Source organism: Taudactylus pleione, unplaced genomic scaffold, assembly GCF_031769625.1.
Source record: "Taudactylus pleione unplaced genomic scaffold, aTauple2 ptg000103l, whole genome shotgun sequence".
In the NCBI taxonomy this organism is placed as follows: Eukaryota; Metazoa; Chordata; class Amphibia; order Anura; family Myobatrachidae; genus Taudactylus; species Taudactylus pleione.
The window spans coordinates 1,640,662-1,665,201 of record NW_028284505.1 but is presented as its reverse complement, the minus strand read 5'-3'; the positions used below and the strand labels follow the sequence as shown (position 1 = coordinate 1,665,201).

Genomic DNA, 24,540 nt, shown 5'->3' with positions numbered 1-24,540 from the left:
GTATTGTATGATGTGTGGGAAGGGATAATGAGTGGGGAGCGGCTTAGTTCTGTATGATATGTGGGAAGGGATAATGGGTGGGGTTCGGCTTAGTATTGTATGATGTGTGGGAAGGGATAATGGGTGGGGGGCGGCTTAGTATTGTATGATGTGTGGGAAGGGATAATGGGTGGGGAGCGGCTTAGTATTGTATGATGTGTGGGAAGGGATAATGGGTGGGGAGCGGCTTAGTATTGTATGATGTGTGGGAAGGGATAATGGGTGGGGAGTGGCTTAGTATTGTATGATGTGTGGGAAGGGATAATGGGTGGGGTGCGGCTTAATATTGTATGATGTGTGAGAAGGGATAATGGGTGGTGTGCGGCTAAGTATTGTATGATGTGTGGGAAGGGATAATGGGTGGGGTGCGGCTTAGTATTGTATGATGTGTGGGAAGGGATAATGGGTTGGGTGCGGCTTAGTATTGTATGATGTGTGGGAAGGGATAATGAGTGGGGAGCGGCTTAGTATTGTATGATGTGTGAGAAGGGACAATGGGTGGGGTGCGGCATAGTATTGTATGATGTGTGGGAAGGGATAATGGGTGGGGAGCGGCTAAGTATTGTATGATGTGTGGGAAGGGATAATGGGTGGGGTGCGGCTTAGTATTGTATGATGTGTGGGAAGGGATAATGGGTGGGGAGCGGCTTAGTATTGTATGATGTGTGGGAAGGAATAATGGGTGGGGTGCGGCTTTATATTGTATGATGTGTGAGAAGGGATATTGGGTGGGGTGCGGCTTAGTATTGTATCATGTGTGGGAAGGGATAATGAGTGGGGTGCGGCTTAGTATTGTATGATGTGTGGGAAGGGATAATGGGTGGGGTGCGGCTTAGTATTGTATGATGTGTGAGAAGGGATAATGGGTGGGGTGCCGCTTAGTATTGTATGATGTGTGAGAAGGGATAATGGGTGGGAAGCGGCTTAGTATTGTATGATGTGTGAGAAGGGATAATGGGTGGGGAGCGGCTTAGTATTGTATGATGTGTGAGAAGGGATAATGGGTGGGGAGCGGCTTAGTATTGTATGATGTGTGAGAAGGGATAATGGGTGGGGAGCAGCTTAGTATTGTATGATGTGTGGGAAGGGATAATGGGTGGGGAGCGGCTTAGTATTGTATAATGTGTGAGAAGGGATAATGGGTGGGGAGCGGCTTAGTATTGTATGATGTGTGGGAAGGGATAATGAGTGGGGAGCGGCTTAGTATTGTATGATGTGTGGGAAGGGATAATGAGTGGGGAGCGGCTTAGTTCTGTATGATATGTGGGAAGGGATAATGGGTGGGGTTCGGCTTAGTATTGTATGATGTGTGGGAAGGGATAATGGGTGGGGAGCGGCTTAGTATTGTATGATGTGTGGGAAGGGATAATGGGTGGGGAGCGGCTTAGTATTGTATGATGTGTGGGAAGGGATAATGGGTGGGGAGCGGCTTAGTATTGTAAGTTGTGTGGGAAGGGATAATGGGTGGGGTGCGGCTTAGTATTGTATGATGTGTGAGAAGGGATAATGGGTGGTGTGCGGCTTAGTATTGTATGATGTGTGGGAAGGGATAATGAGTGGGGTGCGGCTTAGTATTGTATGATGTGTGGGAAGGGATAATGAGTGGGGAGCGGCTTAGTATTGTATGATGTGTGAGAAGGGACAATGGGTGGGGTGCGGCTTAGTATTGTATGATGTGTGGGAAGGAATAATGGGTGGGGTGCGGCTTAATATTGTATGATGTGTGAGAAGGGATAATGGGTGGGGTGCGGCTTAGTATTGTATGATGTGTAGGAAGGGATAATGAGTGGGGTGCGGCTTAGTATTGTATGATGTGTGGGAAGGGATAATGGGTGGGGTGCGGCTTAGTATTGTATGATGTGTGGGAAGGGATAATGGGTTGGGTGCGGCTTAGTATTGTATGATGTGTGAGAAGGGATAATGAGTGGGGAGCGGCTTAGTACTGTATGATATGTGGGAAGGGATAATGGGTGGGGTTCGGCTTAGTATTGTATGATGTGTTGGAAGGGATAATGGGTGGGGTGTGGCATAGTATTCTATGATGTGTGGGAAGGGATAAAGGGTGGGGTGCGGCTTAGTATTGTATGATGTGTGAGAAGGGATAATGGGTGGGGTGCGGCTTAGTATTGTATAATGTGTGAGAAGGGATAATGGATGGGGAGCGGCTTAGTATTGTATAATGGGTGGGGTGTGGCTTAGTATCGTCTATCATGTGGGAAGGGATAATGGGTGGGGTGCGGCTTAGTATTGTATGATGTGTGGGAAGGGATAATGAGTGGGGAGCAGCTTAGTACTGTATGATGTGTGGGAAGGGATAAAGGGTGGGGTGCCGCTTAGTATTGTATGATGTGTGGGAAGGGATAATGGGTTTGGTACGGCTTAGTACTGTATGATATGTGTGGGAAGGGATAATGGGTGGGGTTCGGCTTTGTATTGTATGATGTGTGGGATGGGGCTTAGTATTGTATGATGTGTGGGAAGGGATAATGGGTGGGGTGCGGCTTAGTATTGTATGATGTGTGGGAAGGGATAATGGGTGGGGTGCGCTTTAGTATTGTATGATGTGTGAGAAGTGATAATGGGTGGGGTGCGACTTAGTATTGTATGATGTGTGAGAAGGGATAATGGGTGGGGTGCGTCTTAGTATTGTATGATGTGTGAGAAGGGATAATGGGTGGGGTGCGGCTTAGTATTGTATGATGTGTGAGAATGGATAATGGGTGGGGTGCGGCTTAGTATTGTATGATGTGTGAGAAGGGATAATGGGTTCGGTACGGCTTAGTATTGTATGATGTGTGAGAACGGATAATGGGCGGGGTGTGGCTTAGTATTGTACGGGGACCCATCCTCTACTATGGTAGATATGATTATGAAGGAATACAAAGCACTCGCTCGTGTGAGTGGGCGCGGGGGATGGGGGAGAGGGTTTGGGTTGTGGTAGTGGTAAGTGTGTGATAGGGGAGTGGGGTGATACGTGTATGATATACACAGTGGGGATGGTGCAGGGGTGTAACTCTGGTGGGGGTCCTTTGTAGGTGTGGGTGTTCAGTGACCAGCAGGTATCCCCTATCAGACCTGTGGTCAGACCACGGTACTCCATACACCCCAACAGTTCCGGTGTTAGAGATATCCATGGTTGAGTACAGGTGGTTAAATCAAATTGATTGAGGTACTAATTAAGTCACCTGTGGTCAACCATGGATAGCCTTAAAACCTGGACTGTTAGAGTGCCTTGAGGACCGCGTTTGTGAACCTCTGGAGTAAGCTATAACTCTGCTTCCATCCAACACCGGGACAGGCTCTTATCGGAGCTCATCTCTCGGAAAGAGCGTATTGGTAAATTACTGTTCATTTCATGGTGCGAATATTTATCACATCCAAACTCCATTCCTGCTAACAATTTATGTCAGGAAATGGTCACCTGGTCAGTGGCCCATAACTGATTGTTTCTGCATGGCGATCATTCATAATACATTAAAGTAAATATTATCAATGTTTTACTCTTATAATGAGCTTCAAGACTTCTGTTCTTGAGAAAGTAACTTATTAATATTTTTAATTCTAAACTCATTTATTCCCCAGAAAAAGCCGAAGTGCTCCTCCTGCGGGCCAGCCTGCCCTCGCACTTTCACCTTCAGATGTCCCAAATTGAATTTCATGAAATAATTGGATCAGGTGTGAGATAAGTTATAAGTCGCTGCTTCAGAGGAGCCGTTAATTATTTAGCGAGAATCATGACGCATTCTTTGATATTTTGTAGGGTCATTTGGGAAAGTTTACAAAGGAAGATGTCGAAATAAAATCGTGGCCGTTAAAAGGTAAATTCAAGGACTTTTTCTTTTTTTTTTGCTATTTCAATTTAAGGTCGGCGAAGGAAATGATCAGGAAAACTTCAATTTCGGTAATAGAATTTTGTTTTCAATAGAAGTATGTTTATTTTATGTATTACTATTCTGTATGTACTTTTGAAGCATTATTTTTTCCCCCTATGAATTTTTTACATACAATGATTAAATTATGCCATGAATAAAATTCAATTTTGCCTATACAAGGTACCCAAAAATGAAATATACCAGAGCTGGTGCCGATCTCCAAACAAGTTTTATTATCTCTTTTCTGTCCTGTATTTTTTTTTTATTAAAGACATCTTCTTTGCAGTATGACGGGTTATCTGTTTTGTAAATATCTGCCTCATTGCTTCTGGGTTTGCAAACTCACGTGGTATGTTATTGGGGGCTCACAAGTAGATCAGTTAGAAAGAGCTTTAGCCCGTTTTGGCTGACATGTGTTTTTCGCAAGTTACTTTCATTAGGAAATAATATAAATATTTAATATCAGTGTGCGATTCAGTTCCTTGTTCGCTAAGCTGAGCCCCTCTGTGACATTCAGGCCATAGCTTTGTTCATTTGTTCGCATGCTAGGCATTAAATCGCCTTATTAGAACGTTGTTTATTAGGGGACACATTTGACTATTCCTGTTTTGTTCTCGTTTATTCAGATATGACAGCGCAAAATGAACAACTTGAATAATAAGGCACCTAATTATGGTTGTGCAACTTAGGCCCGTATCCAATTAGCGAGCGCTCGCTCTGAATCAGGGCGGCCGCTTTTTTAAAAAAAAACGTCCTCCAGACCGCTTGCTAAGCTGTGGGTGATTACCCACAGCTTTTGCGAGCGGCCAGCTGATGGTCGCAACCATCGCGACCACCGGGCTTGCGACGAGACCCTTGTGGTAGAGTCTCGTCTGCCGCAAGCCCCAGTGAGCTTCCTGCTCTAATAGAGCCGGAAGCTCAACTACTGACATCACGAGTGATGTCAGTAGGGCCACCCACAAACGGCAGGCGTTCCTTCAGGAACGCCTCCGTTTGTCCAGCCACCCCCCCACCCCGCCTACAAAACGGGGCGAGCTGTCGATCAACATCGACAGCCGTCCCGTTTGTAGCGAGCCCCGGAGCGAGTGAATTTCTCACTCGCTACGGGGCTTGCGCACGCCGCGTGTGCGCAATACACAACCATCGACCCGCTTGCGAGCGGGTCTGAATCAGGCCCAATGTCTTTTGTGAAAAATAATTGCTGTAGTTAAATTGGGGATACATGCAAATGGAGGACACTAGTATTTTTGTGTCTGTAAAGTGCACAGTTAAAAAAGATTCAAAAATACACCTGCTGCAGCCTCCTGCAATCCTAAAAACACCTGTCCCATCCACACAACACCCCAAAATACCTATCCCAGTACTTTAGCCCCATTTTCAAACACTTTTTACATCTTCACCCCAAAACTTACATATCTCTTTTAGGGTAATTTAAGAGAATTTTTTGACTAATTAGTCATTGAGGGGGGGGGGGGGGGGGGGGTCCAAAGGGTTCTGAACCAAGGCCCTGATTCAGAGCCGGACGCTCTGTCTAGAGCGCTCGCTCTGAATCAGGGCCCACCTCCATTAATATGGAGCGTCCTCCTGGACGCTCCTATAGCTGTGGGTCACCACCCACAGCATATACGAGCATGCAGGATGATGGTCGCGATGGTCTTGACCATCGCGACCATCAAATCTGCGAGCAACAGCCTGCGGTTGAGTTTTTCAACCGCAAGGCCAGGAGTGATTTTGGCTCTATCAGAGCCAAAATCACTCCCACTGACATCACTAGTGATGTCAGTGGGGCTGGCTTCAGACGGTAGGCTTTCCCTTGGGAACGCCTCCGTCTGGCAGGCACGCCCCCGGCACGCCCACCAAAGGGGGCGTGCTGTCAGTCATCATCGACAGCACGCCCCCTTTGATGAGACACTCCGAGCGAAGGAAAGTCCTTCGCTCGGCGCGTCTCGCGCATGCGCACGACGGAGCTCCCTCCGTCGTGCGCATGCGCAGTGCGGACCATCCACCCACTTGCAAGCGGACAGCCGCTCGCGAGTGGGTCTGAATGAGGGCCCAAGTCCCCACTTTTTTATCCCAAAATAGGGATTTTGCACTTCTCTTCTCCTGCCTGGGTGGAGAAACTTTTTCGCCTGTTTATGCCCATGGAGTTTTCGCTCATGCGAAAACGTCCTGGAATTGAATAGGGCGATACTTCGGAAAGTGGTATAAACCGCGCATCCTGGTTTTTAGCCTCTAATTGAATATGGGCCTATATGTTTATAGTGATACCAGGTGTACATTATGACTTTATTAGATATTATGCTTATTTTATGCTCTTATTAGAGATTATGATTATTTTCAGAATACATGCTTTTTGTTTGTTTTCACGCTTTTTGAGGACATTCTAGATGTCTCCTCTTTAGTCTGTCCCCCAGGTGTGGCTTGGTGTGTGCGTTTGTGGTGCGCTCCACCTCTCCCACTGCACCTGCCGTTCTCAGGACACACTGTTGACATTTATAATATAGATATATTTGCTTAACTTACTGTACCTCAGTTATCTCACCTATTCACACCCAAAGTAAAATGTTTTGTTTTGGCTGGAACTATTCTGTAAAAAAAAAAAACTTCCATTTCCTACCTACAAGGTACGATTTGCAAACTATCTAATCTCGTTTGCCATCTCCCTTGAACTCTCCCCGGCAGCTCCAGTGAACGATGTGTAGCAAAAGCTGCACAATGTATACTAGGTCTATCGTGCACGATCTAATGATTTGCATATTCATTAGATCGTGTGCGATAGCAGAGAGATGTATGCACGGTCGGGATCAGTGAGATCAGGGCCGTAGCTAGGGTAGTGCGGCCGGTGCCATGGCACAGGGCACCACAGGTCAGGGGGCACTATTTGGGCCTGTCAAATTTCTGTTTACTATCATTCTTGCTTGTAGCTTCCTCTTATTTTATCCCAGCATCTCCTGGCCTCTCCTATCTCTTCCCTGGCCCTTTCCCATGAAGCCACGGCCCTTTTTTGGGTGTATTATGTCCCTTTGAAAAATGAGGGGGGCGCCAATGCTCTTTCTGGCACAGGGCACCAAAAAGTCTAGTTACGGCTCTGAGTGAGATCCATCTGTGCTGCTGCGTTTTAAAAAAAAAAAATTAAAACCTGTGTAAAAGTGTTTAAAAAAATGGCGTGCCCCCCTCCCCCCAAAAGAACAACCATCCCCGGGCTTTGGATGGTTGTGCTAAATACAGGGGACAAACAACGTAGGGGTCCCCTGTATTAAGCACAACCAGCACCAGGCTAATCAAAGCCAGTCCTGGTTGCCAAAATACAGGGGACAAACAACGTAGGGGGTCCTCTGTATTTAGCGCAACCAGCACTGGGCTCTGATCAGGTCCTGGTCCTGGAAATACAGAGGGAAAAAATGTGTAGGATTCCACTGTAAATTCCTGAACCAGCACCAAACTTTTTCTAGCGGGAGGTAATGCCACAGCCAGGGGAACCCATTCACCGGGTCCTCCATCCCACCGGGTGCCCAAGCCAAAGCACCCCTGACCGCTAGCCATGCCAGGCCAGAGATCCCTGGGGAACTGGGGACCCCCTTTATTCCTCTTCTCCAGGGCACCCCAGGCCTAGGCTGATAGCCCGGGGCTATCCCTAGCACCCCTGGAGCGGTGGATGCTGTGTTGATAGTGTAAAGTATGGTGCAAGTAAAGAATTAAAAATATTGTCTTCTGCTGTGGAACTACAGGTCCCAGCAAGCCTCCCTGCATGCTGTTACTTGGAGAACCACAAGTACCAGCATGTGGGGCATCATGGGCTGGTACCTGTAGTTTCACAGCAAAAGCAATATTAAAAAAAAACACAGAACACACACTCCGTAAAAACTAAAAGTTTATTAAAACTTACATGCACACACACAGACAAACTCACACTCACTATCTCACATACTCACCTACAGTATGTATCCCTGTAGCCAAGCACGTCCTCTTCTTCAGTAGAATCCATAGGGTACCTGTAATAAAAAATCCATGCTCACCACCTCTTATGCGTAGACCGCATCTTCTTCATTCCAAGTAGGCATGCTGGCAAAATTCCCCGATCGTGGCAAAATAAAAAAATTAAAATACCCGGACCCGCGAACTAAGGACCTCATTCAGAGGCGCTCGCAAAAAGCGAGCCCTCGCTCTGAATCAGGGCGGCCTCTTTTTTTTTTTTTTAACCCAGCCTCCTGGCCGCTTGCTAAGCTGTGGGTGGCCACCCACAGCTTTTGCGAGCGGCCAGGTGTTGGTTGTGATTACCGCGACCATCGGGCTTGTGACAAGACCCTTGTGGTAGGGTCTCGCCTGCCGCAAGCCCCAGTGAGCTTCCTGCTCAAATAGAGTAGGAAGCTCACTACCGACATCACGAGTGGTGTCAGTAGGGCCGCCCACAAACGTCAGGCGTTCCTTCAGGAACGCCTCCGCTTAACCAGCCACCCCCTCCCCTCCTCCCCGCCTACAAAACGGGGCGAGCTGTCGATCAACATCGACAGCCGCCCGTTTGTTGCGAGCCCCGGAGTGAGTGAATTTCTCACTCGCTACGGGGCTTGCATGCGGCGCATGCGCAGTGCCCCACCATCGACCCGCTTGCGAGCGCATATCGCTTGCGCGCGGGTCTGAATGAGGTCCTAAGTACTGTCCTCTAAGGACGGTACTTCCCGAATGACCGCACCGCCGTGGGATTTCACTATAGAAATCCCGGTGCTGAGCGCTCATTGGCTGAGAGGGATGAACCTTCCGCCTCTCAGCCTATGAGCGGTTCCCACCACTGAAGTCATGCTTTGGCTGGGGGACCCGGTGAAAGGGCCCTCCTGGCTGTGGCATTACCCCCCCCCCCCTCGGTGCTGGTTCTGGAATTTACAAGGGAACGCTACACATTGTTTACCCCTGTATTTCCAGGACCAGGACCGGCTCGGAGACCAGTGCTGGTTACGCCAAATACAAGGGACCCCTACGTCGTTTGTCCCCTGTATTTTGGCAACCAGGGCTGGTTCTGAATAGCCTCAGTGCTGGTTGTGCTTAAATACAGGGGCCCCCCTACGTCGTTTGTCCCCTGCATTTAGCACCACCAGCACTGGGTCACTAAAAGTCCGGTGCTGGTTGTTTTGTTTTGTTTTATATTTTTTCCTAACAGGTTTAATTTTTTTTTAACACAGAAACACAGACGGTTCTCACTGGTTCCGTCCGTGCTTCTGTTTCATTGACACACAGATGCATGTAGCAAGAATCTCCCTGATCCATACCTGCATCTGCGTCGGCCATCACATTGTTCAGTGTGCATACAAACGGAACGAAGTGCGGCTTATCGTGAACGACAAGTCGAGATCTTTCTGCATGTTGGAAAGATCAACGACCATGACGAATGACCCGCGGGAACGCGCATCGGATCGTGATCATCCCCACACACGGCACTTTTTAAACAATTGTTCATTCCAATCGATCACAAACATCCAAATCATGTAAAAAATCGTACCGTGTGTGGGGGGGGCTTTAGATACCCATAGCAACCAACCAACCAGATTGTAGCTGTCATTTCGCTATTACATTCAATGCAGAGTTTGATGGGTAGCTACGTATGGGAAAACACCACCACTTGCCTTTTTTTTGAGCTTTAGTAAATCTACCCCATAGACTTGCCTTTGTTGACCAGTACTTTTGTATGCAAGTGATTGTGTCACACAAAGTAAAACAATTATTTGGGGGTTTGAATACACAAGATAAGAACGCCTCGCTAACCTGAGCTCCCGAAATCCTCTGATCCAGCAGGTCTATGCGGTGTTTACCAGTCCCGAGCAGATCTTCTCTCCTCCTTGTGGTGGGTGGGGGGAGGGAAGAGGGGGGAGTATGGTTTCCAAACTGCTGGCAGAGTTATTTCATGAGTCGCTGTAGCTCAAAGGGGAGGGGCTTTGACAACCCTGGTTGTAGTTTTAAAAAATGTAGAAGCTGCTGAAAGAGACTGGATGAGTGCAGGTAAGTGAGACGTTCTTGTTTATCTGACCTAGGACGGGATGCATCAATCATCGAATCTTGAATGTGATACACCCTACCCTTGATCGCATGCATAGTGGCGTTTAATAACGCCATATGCATGTACAATTATAATCACAAAGGACATATCTTCTGATAGGAGCTGTCTTTTGCGGAGTGCGGTTTATGACCCGGGAGTCCTTCTGTGCATGTGCGAGGTGCAGTAAACACTGTGAGGTATCGTATTGGATCCCTCTTGGGCAATGATGCATTAAGAAGCCCATTGGGTTCTATTAGACAGCGCCATCTATAAAGGGCATTGCCTATGGGTTACAAGCTCCGGAAAGTGTCGCTTTCCGGAGTTTGGTGCATATGGGTATTGCAGTCAAACTTCAAAATCGTCAGTTTTCAGAGTTTTGACAGCATTTTGGGCTTCATGCATCCTGCCACTAATTACACACAAAGCTAAAAAGTTTTCATTAAGTAAAATCTTTTCTGCAGGCATCTGCCACATGTTGGTCTATTTCCCCTACAATTGATTCTTGTATTTTTCTATTGGCTCACTATTAACTGTATATTATTCTTTACCCATTCCTGTTAGATACAGAGCTAACACATATTGCTCTAAGTCAGACGTGGACATGTTCTGCCGAGAGGTCTCCATACTTTGCCGACTCAACCATCCATGTGTGATTCAGTTTGTCGGCGCTTGCCTGGATGACCCCAGTCAGTTTGCCATTGTGACGCAGTATGTCTCCGGGGGGTCTCTCTTTTCTCTCCTTCATGAGCAAAAAAGGTAATTTCTGTTTAAAACGATGAATCAAACATTCGTTTATGGGGAGATGTATCTAGGGAAGGTTTGGTACATCTCCTCCCATGAAGAGATATCATGCCTGTCTTACAAAAACCCCGGTTGGACATTTCCGCAAAAGCTAACCCGCCAAAACCATGCCGAGATATCCACTCTAACCACAGCCAGGTGTGCCGCCCACACCTCACCGATGCTGGAGAAGACCATGTCCCATCCCAATCATACCAAGTAATTTTCTGCTGCCAAGAAACTTGACTGTCCCTGGGAAATCAGAACTATTGGTAGCTATTTATCAATAAGCAATATACAAATACAGCTACAGTTATCTCTGTAACACAAACGTGAGCTTAGCATACAAGATCTGATAATAATTTAAACTCACTAGATGGTTAAAGTATCAGCTGATTACCGCATGTCCTACAGTTTTCCTTTGACCTGGAAACGCCGGTAAATTTGGTTATTCATGTGTGTAGTAGTAACGCTTCTGGCTGTTCTGGTTATTTGGCAGCTGCACTGATCACAATGGATCCTATACTGGGTGGACTGGCTATACAGTAATATTGTATGACGGGTTCCCATGTGTTCTGACCCCTAAATCTATAGTACACAGATTGTTTCCCATGACAACCATCCTTGCTCTCTTTTGCATGAGAAATACTGTACAACAGTTATAGAGAACGTAGTAGTTATAAGTAATATGTATTCCATGTTGAGAGGAGTGGTTCGGATCTGAACATGTCATCTTATTGGCTATCCAACTCATACGAGAGCAGGATAGCCGTTCAGATCCAAACGTAATCGAGTCAAAACCGAACCGCTCACCTCTAATTCCAGGTGCACTCGGGATCCAGATGGTGGGGACATGAAAAGGCTTTGGGGAAATTAACAGTAACGTCTAGGAAGCTGTGACGCAGGAGAGCACTAGTAATTTGTGCAATTAATATTTTTAATAGTTTTCAAACTATCCTGAACATTAGCAATGCTCTTTCCATTCACTGAAGAGACTATGCAGGGCCGGATTAAGGCTTGTGGGGGCCCCAGGGCAACTAGGTTGCGGGGGCCCCCTTCAAGCCACATAGAGCTGAGCCCAGCCCAGCCGTGCCCCCAGTAGCAGTCCCCCCAGGAGTACCCCTAGTAGTGATCCCCCCTCTATGCTGTGTCCCCCAGTAGTGGTCCCAGCAGTGTGCAGTGCCCCCAGTGTTATCCCCAGCAGTGCCCCTAGCAGTACCCCCCCTCTATACAGTGTCCCCTAATAGTGGTCCCAGCAGTGTGCGGTGCCCCCAGTAGTACCCCCAGCAGTGCCCTTAGGAGTAGTCCGTCCGCCCCCCCCCCAGCAGTGCCCTTAGGAATAGTCCCCCCCCCAACAGTGCCCTTAGGAATAGTCCCCCCCCCAGCAGTGCCCTTAGGAATAGTCACTCACCCCCCCCAGCAATGCCCTTAGGAATAGTCACTCACCCCCCCCAGCAATGCCCTTAGGAATAGTCACTCACCCCCACCCCCACCCCCACCCCACAGACACACACAGGAAAAAAAAACAATCTCCACTTACTTTAATCCCCGTTCCGGCATCTGCTCCTCCATCCAGCGTCCTCCCGGGCCGGCCCGCTCTGCATGATGGGAGAGACGTCGACGTCTCGGCCATCAGCCACTGCGGGAGCCGGAAGAAGGACGCTCTGGCAGTGGGCCGCGGCGCAGCAGCCGATGAGAGTCTGTCTGACTCTCATCGGCTGCTAAAACAAACGCAGAGCTGCCGGCGCCGGCGGCTGTGTGTTTGTGCTGTGTAGTGCGGACGGCACTACCGCCCTGCCCCAAGCTGATGCAGCAGCACCTGTTCTCGGCAGGGTCACATTGACCCTGTGTGGGGGCCCTCTGTGTGCGGGGGCCCAGGGACGACCGCCCCTGTCGCCCCCCCCTTAATCCGGCCCTGAGACTATGGCAAAGTCAATCTTTCTATATATACTGACAAGTATCCTACTTAGTCTTTCTCCATTCTCCCACGAGCTGACAGATAGCTGCTGGCATTAGATAATGCGGAAAAGGGCAGATTAAATAACATATGAAACTGCTAATAACTTATATGTCATTTTGTAATAAACTTTAATACTTCTCAGTTATAGCAAAAATACAGATCTCAGAATACAATATAATGAGTGTTGGAACTTCCTGGCTTAATGAAAAAAATATATAATAAAATCAATAAACAGCAAAAAATATAGTGAAAGCTTATTTGATATCTCTGCACTATTATCTATATATTAAAAGCAGAAGGATGACTTTTATGAGTGACATATTTCTATGATGCCGTTGTCTGAGCAGGGCACATCATATACCAAATTAAAGGTCTTGGTCTGTAGATTTGCAGAAAAATATTAGCGTTGTAATTGGATGCTTCCTTTCAGAGTTATGTGGTAAAACTTCCACCCGTCATTTACAGTGCATCACCATTGTCCTCTGGAACATGTGACAGTTGGTGAATTCTCCCTGCGTACCTACTGGGTGACCGGGATCATGTGACCTGCTGGATGTTCTGGAAACTGTGACAGTTATGTGCAGCCACATGTACCAGCGCATCTGTCAGGGACTTCAATCACTGACTGCTGTGTTATTTAATTATTCACTTCACCTCGCATTGTTTACACCAAACATGCCTAGAGGCCAGCCTTGAGGATGTTGACGTGGTAGAACCCTTACAGGTTGCCCAAAGCACGCCGTACAAAGATCTTAAACAACATAGATTAACTGATACGCCACTTGCATTGGACATAACATATTCGCCACAATACTACTATTTGGGTCCTATAGAATTGCTTTGTGTGAACTGCAGTACATTACACTCTTGGTAGAGGAGATTAACGGCCATTTTTCAGACTTCTGTCACAATTGAAAGGATTCATTGCCCAAATACCCTCAAATTATCTCCATAACTAATATCCATAATATCCTCCATTACCGCCGGGATTTCCTAGTTATTATAATAATTTGTATTATCCTTATTTAAATGGTGCCACAACAAGTGTTCCACAGCACCTAACAAAGTACATAAATAAACAAACACAAGAAAACAGCGACTTAGTCAGGGGCGTATCTATAATGGGTGCAGGGTGTGTGGGGAACACGCCCTGGGTCCAGGTGGGCCCCGCACCGCACACCCTGCACCCATAATATTACTTACCTCTCTGAAGTCCCACGTCGGCACGGGGTTCCGGCGCTGTAAAACGACTGGAAAATGGCCGTGGCGGCCATTTTCCCGTCGTTTGCGCAAGCGCAGTACAGGGAAAATGGCCACCGCAGCCATTTTCCCGGTGACCTGTGCATACACTATAGACTCTGGGCACACTCTAGTGCCCAGAGTCTATAACTCCGGTGCTGGCCGCGCACAGCTCAGTGCGCTGCCGGCCGACGGGCGGAGAGGAGGGGGCCCATGTCGGAGACTGCACACGGGCCCCCTCCTCTCTAGAAACGCCCCTGCTTACAGTACAATACAATGCAGGACAAGACAATACAGTACACAACAATGCATGACAAGTACATGGTAATAGAAGGTGCTGCGTAACACTCACATAAGCGGCAGGGTGGGTGCCATTGTTGGGAGTATGGAGTAGATGATCGTATAAGTAAGGGAAGGAAAATCACATGAGGGTAGAGGGCCCTGCTTGTGAGAGCTTACGTTCTCTAGTGTGAATGGTAAAGCATTAGTCACAGCTTTTGAACAATAACATTTAATGCCATCGTATATGTTATTTGATTGGTGTATACAGCAAATGAATGTGACTAGTTCATTCATGCATGCTTCTGTATTGCAGGAATCTTGACTTGCAGTCAAAGCTAATTATCGCCGTGGACGTCGCTAAAGGAATGGAATACCTGCACAACCTGACCTATCCCATCATCCACCGAGATCTGAACAGGTATCTATTGGGCTTTTTTCATTTTTGTCTTTAATCTGCGGACTTGTGTCTGGGTAAAATAAAGTGAAATTAAACCAGCTGTACTAGTGAGAGGTGAGTTCACATTGCAGGAATCCGAGGACCGTGGGCTGCGGACTGCGGCGATACATAATCAGGCACCCAGTTTACCGCGTATAGGGGAAAATGTATCAAAGACTTGGAGAGTGATAAAGTGGACGGAGATAAAGGACCAATCAATCAGCTCCTAACTGTCACTTTACAGGCTGTGTTTGAAAAATGGCAGTTAGACACTTATTGGTTGGTACCTTATCTCCGTAAACTTTATCTCTCTCCAAGACTTAGTACATAGACCCCAAAGTACCAAACAATCAGCTTTTCACTGTCATTTTACAGGCTGTGTTTGAAAATGACAGTTAGACGCTTATTGGTTGGTACCTTATCTCTCTCCACTTTATCTCGCTCCAAGCTTTGATAAATCTCCCCCTCAGTGTTTCCAACTGTCAGTCACAAACCAATATCTTCTCCCAACAGCAAAAAAATAAAAAAAAGTTGAGGTGAGTATACATTTGTCCTATAATACTTCACAAAAAAGGCTTGCACCAATAATTGGTAGGTTGGGTAGGGCTGTGAAGCCCTGACTATATTTGTAATCCCCTTTTTGGTATAGGTTTATGCATTATTTTTATTCCACCAAACATATTATTAACCATTTTTAGAACATTGTCATTCTTTAAAGGTTGATAACCCTGGTAACGTTACCTATGAAAACGAGCAGTGTTAGAGATAACATGAGTGGCTGTAGCATCAAAAAATACGATTGACATGATTTAGCCAGTGCTAACATGCAGTAACTCACAGCAGCCAATCAGCAGTCAGCTTCTTAGGATGTAATGCAAGATGGATCATGAAAGCAAATATCTGATTGGTTTGCTCTGGATTTTCAGTCCTTTCACATGCTACAATGGATAGTGACCAGTCAATTGCTCCTCGCAATGACCGTTCCATGCCCCATTAACTAACCTTCTAGGTATTGACATATTCTGTAACACCATATGGAATTGTTTCTATAAGCAAATTAAGACCAACAAACAGAGCATACCTTCCCTGTGCTAATTACATACACTCCCTGTTACTGCATGTAGGTTAATTATCTCCTACTGTTTGGAATTAGGTTTTCACATATACGCCATATATGTAATTAATTATTTCTAAATTGAATGCTCAAGTGGCAGGTCGGGTTAAACATTTCCTTAATTAAAAGTTATTGCCTCATTATGTCACCGTTTCCGATCTCAATCTTTGGTTGTACATCACGCAATAAAATGTGGCAGGGATGGCCTGCATTCCAATTAGCTCTGCGTACGGGGTTGTGTCTATATCATGAATTAATGCCGTGAATACCAACGAAAAATCGGAAATATCACAAAAATGTGCTGGTTGCAAATCACAGGTCCATTCACTAAATTTCTGGAGCACTCATCATGGCTTACATATAGTAAGGAACTATCACTTTTAATTACAATAACTTAGTAGTATTATATAGCTTTCAAAAGTATCAGCAAAGGCATAAAAATGTACTTTTATAATGTTTGGTACCTTCTTTGTGACAGCAATTGGTGCAGTTGTGCTGATAGCAGTGCAGTCACCAAGCCCCATGACAGAAACCTATATATTTATAGTAGAGATGTGGGCAGACCCCATTTTTTGGTTTTGGCTCTAAATTAGGGATGGGGAACCTGAGGCCCGGGGGCCGTATAAGGCCTGCGGAATCATTTGGTCTGGTACTCTGAGCTTTTTTCTGCAATCCTCACCCAGCTAGCAGGAAGCCTAGAATGGCCCCCTGCACCCAGAATCTATGCAGCAGTGCCACCTAGAGCGTCCTTAGGATGCTTCAGACGATCACACCGCTGCCCTTACAGCTCCCTGGAGCATCCTCAGGATGCTCCGGGCATTGCTGTAATCACCGGCGATTGTGGCCCGCCCCTTGTGTTGTCACACAGAGGAGGCATGGCCTGCACCGCGCCCGCGAATAATGTTATATATATATATATATATATATATATCAAAATGGCCCTCAGCAGAAAAAAGGTTCCCCACCACTGTTCTAAATCATCATCGTGTTTTGGTAAAACCATCCTCAAGTGTTTTGGTTGGTTTTGGTTTTTGATTTCTTTAAAAATTTACAAAAACAGCTAAACTCATGTAACTTGGATCTGTTTTTGTTCCTGTAGTATTATTAACATAGTAACATTTATTTCCAGTTATTTCCAATCAATTTTGACCACCTCACAGCACCTGACATCACGAGGGAGCGACTTAAATGCAATCCAAAACACTCGAGATGCGTTTTTTAGATCCGAGCTCCAAAGTTGCCGAGAAGACCCGAGTTGGCAATCTGCTCTACTCGGAACCTCAAAATGATCTGAGCCGGGACTCTGTTGAAATCAGAACCCCAAAGTTCAAGTGTGTTCGGTTATCAGCAAAATCAAACCACTGAGGTTTTGGTGGGGGCAGCTACGTTGTCAGGCTTTAAATGATTCCCCATCCATGCAGAATGGCAAAGCAGAAGTACAACTTTAAAAAAAAAAACTCTATAAAAGTTTATCAGTGGTTTTGCTCATCTCTACTGAGAGCTACGCGTTTCGTGAGCTATCAGCAGGATTTCCTCTGTTGGTGGTTTTTGATGTACTTTTGAATCAGTAAAAGTTATTTCACAGTGACAGGTCTACCTGCAAACCTTACACCGTATACAAATGTTCCTGACGAGCCGTAATCTGGCTTTTATTTATTTAAATAATTAATGTAATTAAAGCTTTAAAGAGAAGCATAGCCACAGCCACTCTTTGACATAAATGTATATAAAAAGATGTATTTTACTTAGATATCACGTTTATAATTAATTCACATGAAATTACTGTAGTGTTTATACATTATGTAAGTATGGCTGCAATGCTCTCCTACTCTCCTCTGCTGCAGCTGGTTGGCCTATTAGGAGGGTGGTGCTTCTTCATAGACTGTGACTGGCACAGCTAAATCAGAGCATAATTGGTTGATTCATATATTAGGGCCAGTATGTCACAGTAACTCCATTTCAGCTTTTTGACCTTATTCAGAACTAGTCAGGGGACTGTCACAAGAATGTGGGAGAGTAGCAAGTATGCCCTTTTCCTAAAACATAAAGGGTTCTATTTATTAACATTATTTTTACTAAAATAAAGTGATAAAGACTGTTTTGTGTTTTCACACGCTTTTCACGTTATTTTAGTATCACCTATAGTTATTACAGGGCAATTAGAGTAGAATTCGTAAAGCAGATCGCATTTCCCATAATTGTAATGGGAAATGTGATCCGGCCAAAGTTACTAAAAATATATTGTAAAAAATACCGGGGAAAGCCCTGTGATAATAACGTCACCTGGGGGTGGCGTTATCCAGGGTCTCCCCCAGTTATTGGACTCCTGGTCCACTCTAACGGGGAGAGCAGAGTCGGGAGCCAGCCCCAGTAATCAGCTGTGTAGTCTAAACAGACCGCAAGCTGATTACTGTAAAAAAAAAAAGAAAAAAAAAATGTCAACATTTTTTTTTACTTACCTGACTCCAGGGACCGGTGATTGGGCATCCGGGGATGTCTCCCCTCCAGTCAGCTGGTCTCCCATAGTGCACTGCGGCCCGGTAATGAGGTGATCGGGCCCCAGTGCAGTATGGGAGATCACCTGATCAGAGGCATGGAGGACATCACCGGAGGCCCGGATCATGCAGGTAAGTGCAATTAAGGGAGAGGGGGGTTGTAGGGGGTCCGCGATCGCAGGTGCCAGGGCTTAGCACTGGGGGGTGGAGCTTAGCGCCGGGGGGGAAGCAGCGGTGGGCGGTTGGCACATGCGCGGGGCACTAGTCACAGTATTTTTTTGCGAAAATATCGTGACTAGTGTGCGGAGGGGATTCGCAGGGACAGAGCTTTCTCGCAAGCTCTGTCCCTGCAAGGGATTTGTAGTAAATCCCTGTGATATTGCCTATGCGAATTCAGTCGATAATATCACACTACAATCTGCATTCAGTATGCGGATTGTAGTAAATAGAGCCCAAAGTACCTTTTAAAAGTGAAAGAGCAATGCCGTCATTGGGGAGGCAGTTGGAAAGCCGACGGACGAAATCCTGACCGCCGGCTTCCTGACTGTCTAATTCCGGCAAGGTACAAATGACAGGCGTCTAAATCCCGACGCCTGTCATTAGACCTAAGCCGGGAGCCCGATACCTGGCTTACCGATCGAAAGTAAGCCGTGCACGGACAGCCTCGGGGGGAGGGGGAGAGTTAGGTTAGGGGCTCCCGGGGGTGACTTAGGGTTAGGCACCCCCCCGGGAGGTTAGGATTAGGCTAGGGCAAGGGGGGGTTAGGGTTAGGCACCTGCGGGGGGAGGTTAGGGTTAGGCATCCCCCCGGAAGACTTAGGGTGAGGCTGCGGGGAAGGGGGGGTTAGGTTTAAGGACTTAGAGGGGGGTTAGGGTTAGGCACCCCTAAAGGAGGGTTAGGGGATAAAAATAGGTTAGTTAATAATTACCTTTGTAGCTTTGGGATCTTCACCGATGCGGCTGGCGGTAAATCATACTGATTCCCGTCATTGGCGGAGTTGATCGATTTGTTTTGCTACTACGCATGGCTGAAAGTCCCTAAAAACATTTACAATGTACGGGTTACACAGAGTTTACGCACAAAGGTGCAGTTGTGATTGAGGCGCATGGAAGTGCTGGGTATTCCTGGGCGGTGCCTGAACAGGTACATGGAGAAGTCCGTATTGTGGGCGTGTCGCTGAAGTGGTTGCATACACAGAGGCTAATCTGCACCTGCCATAAGTTACGACGGTGCGGCCAATGGTGGCGTCCTAAAACCGCACCAGGCGATATTACAGCGTGCATGGACGCAGAATGTGGGCGTCTCAAGTCCTTGAACATTCATGCGCGCGGATGTACATCAGGGAAGAACTCTGTTGCGGCATTTGCATAAATTCACAAACGGCCGACCGCCATTACACACAGCCGCGTCTGCTTTTACCTCCGAACCAGGCTTTAAGGCTCAGAGACCTGTTTGACACTCTACAAGCCTGTTCTATTTTTATGGCCGCCATCGGGGCTTTTCAGTGTTTCAGCACAGAAATCGCGGTGACCTTGAACTGCGCAGCTCCTGGTTGGTGAAGTTTCACTGAAAAATATCTAATGATAATTTGTGTTCCTCACCCGTCTGTTTTCTCTAATAACGTGTCAGGAATCTTGTGCGTCTGAGTGCAGACACTATTTGCAATGTTCATTTGCTGTGTGTATGGGGCCTAAATGCTGCCTAATATTCCCCCCCACACACACCCCCTCCCCCTGAATGTTTCTGACCTTCTCATTCTAGCTGTATGAACAATTAGAATCCCTCCGTTCCTTCATACTTTATCTGCTGTAACATTTAGTATTTTATAGGCTTTATTGTTTCCAGAGCTTAGGAAGCACATTTGGTTTATATTGTGTTTTAGATTACGTACTGGCTAAGCAGTAGCACTCGCAGTGGGACGCTTCTCAGGTAATAAACCTCCACGTATGAATCATTTTATGTCCCCGTAAGGTTTTGCAGAATACAAGCGTGTTATTGGTAGCGCCGCACTACTGCGATACTAATAATTCTTCATTGGTGATGGGAGGGAAAAGTCTACAATTACACTGGGCTATATAAAAGCTAGATTCCGTTTCCAAATGACATCTTAACATTAGGGCATCTCTGGGGCATATTAACGTCAGGGCATCTGTGGGGCATGATATTCGGTGCCATGATAGGTTTACAAAGATGCTAGGGAGGATGGAAACAGCGGCGGATGGCTGGACACATTAAGGGGTCTATTTACTAAGCAGTGTTAGGAGACAGAGTGAAAAGTGATAAGGTACAAGCCAATCAGCTCCTAATTGTCATTTTTCAAACACAGCCTGTGAGATGACAGTTAGGAGCTGATTGGCTGGCACCTTATCACTTTCCACTCTGTCTCCTAACACTGCTTAGTAACTAGACCCCAGTCTATTGGATTTCTGCTACTAAAGATTCTGGGGTAGATCTCCTAAAACACAATAGAGAAATGACGGCTAGAATTTGCTTGGTTTCCATGGGTAACAGCACCACTTCTCATTTTAGAAGCTTCAGTAAATCTACATTTATGTCTACAATATATATATATATATATATATATATATATACATATATATATATATGTGTGTGTGTGTGTATATGCATATATAAACATACTGTGTATGTATATATATATATATATATATATATATATATTAGTATGTAGTTGTGTGACTGGCGGCCACAAGGATGCCAGCTAGGGATTCATGATAGGCGTCGAGATACCGACGCTGGAATCCAGGCCAGAACTAAGTTAGTCTGGGGCACTCGTCCTCTTAGCCGCTGGGGGGGAGAGTTATTTTTAGGGCTCCGGGGGGGACTTAGGGTTAGGCACCCCCCGGGGAGGGTTAGGCTAGGGGAAGAGGGGGTAAGGCACCACCTGGGGGAGGTTAGGGTTAGGCACTCCCCCGGGAGGGTTAGGTTTAGGGTGCGGGGAGGGGGGGTTGGGTTTAGGCACCCCTGGGGGAGGTTAGGGTTAGGCACTAGGAGCAGAGGTTAGGGTTAGGCATCCCTAAGGGAGGGTTAGGCATCCCTAAGGGAGGGTTAGCCGGGGAGGGGAGGTTTAGGTTACTTACCTACACTGTCAGGATTTCCTCCCTTTGGGCAGCCCGTCGGGAGTTGAACCGCCGGCATTTCAGTCCCATTCCACATATACACAGTACTGTGCAAAAGTTTTAGGCAGGTGTGTAAAATAAATGCTGCAAAGTAAGAATGCTTTCTAAGATAGAAGTGTTAATAGTTTATTTTTATCAATTAACAAAATGCAAAGTGAATGAAGAAAAGAGAAATCGAAATCAAATCAATATTTGGCGTGACCACCCTTTCCCTTCAAAACAGCATCAATTCTTCTAGGTACACTTGCACACAGTTTTTGAAGGATCTCGGCAGGGAGGTTGTTACAAACATCTTGGAGAACTAAGCACAGATCTTCTGTGGATGTAGGCTGCTCAAATCCTTCTGTCTCTTCGTGTAATCCCAGACAGACTCGGTGATGGTGAGATCAGGGCGCTGTTGGAGCCATATAACCACTTCCAGGACTCCTTGTTCTTCGTTATGCTGAAGATAGTTCTTAATGGCATTGGCTGTATATTTGGGGTCGTTGTCCTGCTGCAGAATAAATTTGGAGCCAATCAGATGCCTCCCTGATAGTATTGCATGATGGATAAGTACCTGCCTGTATTTCTCAGCATTAAGGACACCATTAATCCTGACCAAATCCCCAACTCCATTTGCTGAAATGCAGCCCAAATTTGCAAGGAGCCTCCACCAAGCTTCACTGTTGCCTGCAGCCACTCATTATTGTATCGCTCTCCAGCCCTTCGGCGAAGAAACTGCCTTCTGTTACAGGCATATATTTAAAATTTTGACTCATAAGTTCAGAGCACCCACTGATATTTTTCTGCACCCCAATTCCTATGTTTTCGTGCATAGTTGAGTCACTTGGCCTTGTTTCCACGTCAAAGGTATGAGTTTTGGGCCGCAATTCTTCCATGAAGACGACTTCTGGCCAGACTTCTCCGAACAGTAGATGGGTGTATCTGGGTCCCACTGGCTTCTGCCAGTTCTGAGCTGATGGCTCTGCTGGACATCTTCTGATTTAGAAGGGAAGTAAGGATGATGTGTCTTTCATCTGATGCACTAAGTTTACTTTGCCGACCACTGCGCCTACAGTCCTCAATGTTGCCCGTTTCTTTGTGCTTCTTCAAAAGAGCTTGAACAGGACATCCTGAAGCCCCAGTCTGCTTTGAAATCTTTGCCTGGGAGATACCTTGCTGATGTAGTATAACTACCTTGTGTCTTGTTGCTGTGCCCAGTCTTGCCATGGTGTATGACCTATGAAATGAAACGGTCTTCCACAACCTCACCTTTGTAGCAGAGTTTGGCTGTTCCACACCCAGTGTCTCGCCACAAGTTCTTTGTTCAGTTAAGTCCTATTCATCATTCTCGCATGACTAATGTACCACTTCCGAAAAGATGCTATTTCTGCAAAGACATCTTTTCGGAACTGTGATACTTTCCCCTTCAACTGAACTGCCTGGTCATTTCTGAGGTGTCCTGTCTAACCCCCTCACCAAGCTGCCGGGTTTTGTCCACCCTGACTGCCGGGTCCTCTGAGGTGTCCCGTCCAGCCCCCCAATGTCAGGTCCCATCCACCCCCCTGCTGCTGGGTCCTCTATGCCGGCTCCCATCCATCCCCTACCTGCTGCTGGGTCATATCTGCTGCATCCCCCCCTTCCTGCTGCGAGGTGGTCTATGCCGACTCCCATCCACCTCCTGCTGCCAGATTATACCTGTGCCCTCCGCCCTTCTCCCCACTGGTACCGGGTCATGCCTGCACTGTCCCCCCCCCCCCGGTGCCATCTGCTCCATACTCCACACTGCCAGGTCCTGTCTCCAATGTCTGCCGGCTCCACTGTCACGCCGCCTGTAGGAGCTGCGCTTGTAAGCATTCACTGACAGGCAGCCAAAGTTCCCTGCCGCTTCTCCCCCGGCTCCTCTCTCCTTCCAGCCTGAAGACCCAGCCAGCAGGTGAGCCCTGGAGTGACCGGAGAAGTCCAGTCCCACTCCTCCGCTCGCTCGCTCCAGCGCACCTCTCGGACAACCCTGCTGTTGATGTCCCCCGTCCTCCCTGCCGCTGCTGTGTCCTCTCCCACCCTGGCTCACTGGAGGAGACCTCGGAGAGCCATGAGGCAGTATCAGGAAGATAAGAGAACACAACAGGAAGGGATCTTTTCAGATCCCTCTGCTGTTTTGGATGCTGTACGCCATCTGAGGGTGGCGTACAGTATCACTGTCAATTTCAGAAAAAAAATGCTTTTGTGGAACTTGCTGATATCTCCTGCGTTACATGAATGATGAATAACCCCGGCACTTCATTTCTACAAAAATAGGTGAAAATCTTAACTTTCACCTACTTTTGTAGAAATTAAGTGATGATGAATAGACCCCTATATACCTATAAAATCCTTGACTTTGTGCAAGTGTACCTGTTCATTCACTCTGGGAGGGGGCAGCCAGGTCGGCATAGTGTGGGGTGTGGCGCGGCCTAGGAGGGGGAATGGCTGGGAAGTGACGCAGTATTTTAGGTGGAGTGAGGAGCGTGATCGCGTCATCATGGCCCTGCTCCCTGCTACTCAATGCCGAGCTTACATGCATTGTAAAGCATGGGGCAGGGCCATGATGAAGCAATTCAGTGCAATCACATCATCGTGATAAGCAGCCTTGATTGCCAGGCCACCTGCGAGAGAAAGTGTGTGGCAGTCTCCCTAGTTAGGCTCTCACTACCCGGGGAGCAAGTTGACAGACCTGTTGAGAAACACCACTATGGCTTTATGTAGCTGCTATATTTAAATGCTGTTTTGTGTGAGTTGGACATTGTCTTCCCATCCTTAGAGAGGACACGTCTGTTTAACTACAGCCAGACTGGCTAGGATTTATTTTTATGATTATCTTAATGATTTTGATTATTTTGTTACAGAAATAAAACTAGCTGCGGATACTTGTACCAAGGCACTGGACTGGTGTGATACTGATTGCTGCATGCAGAGTGTTACCCCAGGAAACGTCATTCCTTAACATGTGTGTGTATATGAGATTCTGCTCTAACTACTGCTGTCAGATTCCATAGTATGGTTGCATCATGGCAGTTTAAACGCAACACCTGGGCTACTCCTCTTTATATGGAATAGGAGAAACTGTGAGACTTGGGGAGAAGTCATGGATTTATCACAAGCCGATTACAGTAGAGCACACTGTAGAGTTTATAAAGTTACTA

General features: G+C 46.7%; 1 protein-coding gene across 4 annotated transcripts in view; it reads left to right on the top strand.

The window, feature by feature from the left end:
- TNNI3K (TNNI3 interacting kinase) overlaps positions 1–24,540 on the top strand; it is an 840,867-nt gene that overhangs the window by 415,848 nt on the left and 400,479 nt on the right. For all 4 annotated transcript variants that reach the window (XM_088470772.1, XM_088470769.1, XM_088470770.1 and 1 more), the window contains exons 14-17: positions 3,622–3,714; positions 3,800–3,857; positions 10,498–10,692; positions 14,511–14,615. In XM_088470772.1, coding sequence (XP_088326898.1) covers positions 3,622–3,714; positions 3,800–3,857; positions 10,498–10,692; positions 14,511–14,615 — 451 coding nt within the window. The remainder of the gene's footprint in view (positions 1–3,621; positions 3,715–3,799; positions 3,858–10,497; positions 10,693–14,510; positions 14,616–24,540) is intronic.